This window comes from Lampetra fluviatilis, chromosome 28, assembly GCF_964198595.1.
Source record: "Lampetra fluviatilis chromosome 28, kcLamFluv1.1, whole genome shotgun sequence".
Lineage (NCBI taxonomy): Eukaryota > Metazoa > Chordata > Hyperoartia > Petromyzontiformes > Petromyzontidae > Lampetra > Lampetra fluviatilis.
This window is the reverse complement of record NC_136302.1, coordinates 6,906,556-6,909,751: the sequence shown is the minus strand read 5'-3', so window position 1 is coordinate 6,909,751 and position 3,196 is coordinate 6,906,556. Positions and strand designations below refer to the sequence as shown.

At 41.5% G+C, this 3,196-nt stretch overlaps 1 protein-coding gene across 1 annotated transcript; it reads right to left on the bottom strand.

Moving 5' to 3' along the window:
- On the bottom strand, nt 1-2,375 carry LOC144942849 (phospholipase A2 A2-actitoxin-Cgg2a-like). The gene is made up of 4 exons (XM_078869855.1): nt 2,333-2,375; nt 1,211-1,379; nt 597-703; nt 1-174 (listed from the first exon to the last, which is right to left on the bottom strand). The coding sequence occupies exons 1-4, from the start codon at nt 2,373-2,375 to the stop codon at nt 38-40; spliced, it is 456 nt and encodes a 151-aa protein (XP_078725981.1). The 3' UTR covers nt 1-37.
- Between the last annotated feature and the right edge of the window lie 821 nt (nt 2,376-3,196).

The window sequence follows — 3,196 nt, the reverse complement described above, 5'->3', positions numbered from 1 at the left end:
TATGTGAATGCGGTTGCATTAAACGTAACCGGTGTGCCTAGTCGTCTTCTTTTTTGCAATATCTCTTTCGGTTGAAGTTCCGGTAGCGTCGGTTGAAGTGGCTGCGAGCGAAGCACTCCACGGCAGCCTTGTCGCAGAGGCACGTGTGGACGTCGCACGGCGGTCCGCCACGGGCTGACGTGTCAAGAGAACAAAGAGAAGTTAATGGGAACCATTAATGTCAGTAACCCTTCGCCATAGCCATATTGAAAGATGCCAAAGAGAACAAACGCATACGCACACACCTGTCTACCCATACGATTTACCTGCATTCTTGTACAAGGAAATTTAGTTTAAATAAATCATATATTTGTCTATTTGTTTGTGTTTCTTTCATGTGATTGGACTTTGTAGGATGAACGTTGAGATTTATAAGGAAACGGGGTGACCAGTAGTCTGAATTGGTCTGTAATAAGGTAGGGCACTGATAAGGGGTTGACAGGTATGCGTACGTGCCAAAGGATACCATTGCAATGGCCACTGTTATCGACGTTGTAATGCGGCATGTAGCATGCGTGTTGCATGCATGTAAAGACAAATGCGTACGCGTCACTCACTGCAGCGTATGGCTTTTCCTCTGAGAGAGAAATAATACGGGTCCCAATCCGGTGAGCAATTCATTTTGTAGACTTGCTCGTAGCATTTGGTGTGAGCTTGACAGCACCTGTGTGTAGACACACAGCCACAATTGCAAATGGATATTGACTGCATTAGCTGGATGGCTGTTAAGTATGTTTGTGTGTTGGACGTATTGCGCATCGTACATAACCGAACGATGCTAATCAGAGGTGCGGGGGAAGGACAACAAACTAACACACAAAGCAGTTGGAAGGAATTCGTTTTCAATCTAGATTTCAAAGTGCACAGCGCCAGTAGCTTCCTAAATATCTGAAGGAAGAGCATTCCAGACGGCCGCAGAAGCGCATCTCAAAGCGCATAATGCAGTGACCATCTTTGTACGATGGCTAGCCACTGCAAGGATGGCTGGAGATCGCATGCTGTCTTATGCTTCTTGACGAGATCAGCGAGGTATTGTGGTTCCTTTGTGGCAAGCACTTGGTGTGTAATGAGTGTGACCACGTAACGTATTCGTTCGGCAACCGAAATAAAGGACGGAAAGAAAGTATAACGGAACTGTTATGCTCATGGGAAAATGCACAATGCACATCACCTGTCCACATCATCGACTGGTTTTCCATGTCCGGTTGATAAACAGTTACAGCCGTAGCCGCTGTACTCTGCCGGATTTATTCGCACGACTTTCCAGATCATCCAAGCAAAGTTCCAGATGGCTCGTTTTTCTCTCTTATGCTCAATTTCCTGTCCTCTGGCAAGCATCACTGCAAAAAACAATACAAAAACATGGTTGGGTACAATAACTGGAGCAGTTACTTTTCAAATGCATGTTATACTCAATTTCAAGTTAATGTATTGCAAGTAGTAAGCAACTTGACCATAAATTGACGTGTGAATGCGGTATATTTAGTTTGCATATTTTATTCAGGGTTGTATAGTTGTAATATTGCTGGTAGTAGTGATTGGTGATGGTATAACTGACGTATTATGCCCTGATTTAACATGCTGTGAATTATATCAGCTTATCGCCAAGAAGTGATGGATATAATGTATAATTTAATCAGAAAGCGTGGTCTGAATATCAACATTCATAATAATGAAGGCAAAAGCAAGAGATGAAGAAAAAGCCCCTGCTATCAAATTATACTTGCATGAGGAACTTGGAGCAGGTGCGCATATTTAAATACCTTGGAAGCACAATCATTGAAGATAGCAAATGTGAACAAGAGATTAAGATAATAATTGGATGGAACAAACTGGTTTTTGAAACTGGGGTGCCATGGAAGCAAGATGTTAATTCCCTCACCTGGTATGAAAGAGGTCGTGGGTTTTACCTGGACGCCTGTATATTTTTAGTGTCTCTCTCCCTAAGGTATTGTGGGTTTTTCTCCGGCTCCTCCAGTTTTTCGCTCCACATATATAAATATTCGTTTAGAGTATTTGGCTGCTATGAATGTCCACATGATAAGCCACTTCGATGAGCTATAATTTTTTGCCAGTTCACTTCGGAATTGTTTAGTTTAGTCTTACAAAAAGGGCAGAATATTATTTGGGAGATAGCCTAAGAGGGTCAACTGGAACATACGACAAAGGACAGAGGAGGTAGATGGATCAGTTGGTGGAAAATTTGGAGAAGTTGGATTGGAAACTCCATGAGAGATTTTGAAGTTCTCGAAAGATAGAAAACACTATACGTAGATGGAAATATGCATCTTACCACTTGCAAGCACGACAGCAGCGATTATCAGGACTCGAGCCATTGCGCCTTCTTTAGAATTGATTGCAGCCGTAGATCACCTCTGAGCACCTGTATTTCTGCTTCTTGGGCAGGACCAAACCAGTCTGGTGCTCAACACTACAAAGTCCCCTTTTTATATCATTATCTGCCTATCCCCTGTCCAATCAGAATTGGGCCTTCACCATGAAGCAGCCTATTCTGTGCCCTGTAGGATTTGGGCCACAGAAGTTTCCGTGGGGTCACCTTTTTTGGATCAAGACAAGAAACAAAGAGGATATAGATGAAAGGAACATCGTTTGCTCACACCTACGAGCAGACCTGAAATTCGACGAAGTATCTTTTTTATGGACAAGCTTCTCTAATCAAAGGTTAATCCAAATTTAATCATTCATGTACAAACTACTCAAATAACCACATTACGACTGACCCTCTCACAGTTTAGCTATCACCCATTAACAGATAATACCGCTTCTATGACCATCGTCCACTTACTCATGCAAAAGATTATCAAAAACATCGATAACTCTACGTTTTATAGTAAAGTGTTAAGTGAAATCATGCTGTTAATACAATTACAAATTTTTGAAAAGTGTATATGAGAGATACATATTTAAATATGGTTCCAAATCGATATCACCTGCTAACAAACAGATAATAAGTAATATAAAAAAATTAAACACGCTTTTATGAAATGTACTAGTAATGGAAGAACTCCACGACTCCAGGAAGTGGCCCCGAAGCTTGCCATAGCGTAAGGGACCGTGGTCAATTACAGCCAATGTCAGTTTACCGTGGACAATTAGACCTAAGCCGAAACATAACATATTAAAAAGATTGTTTAAA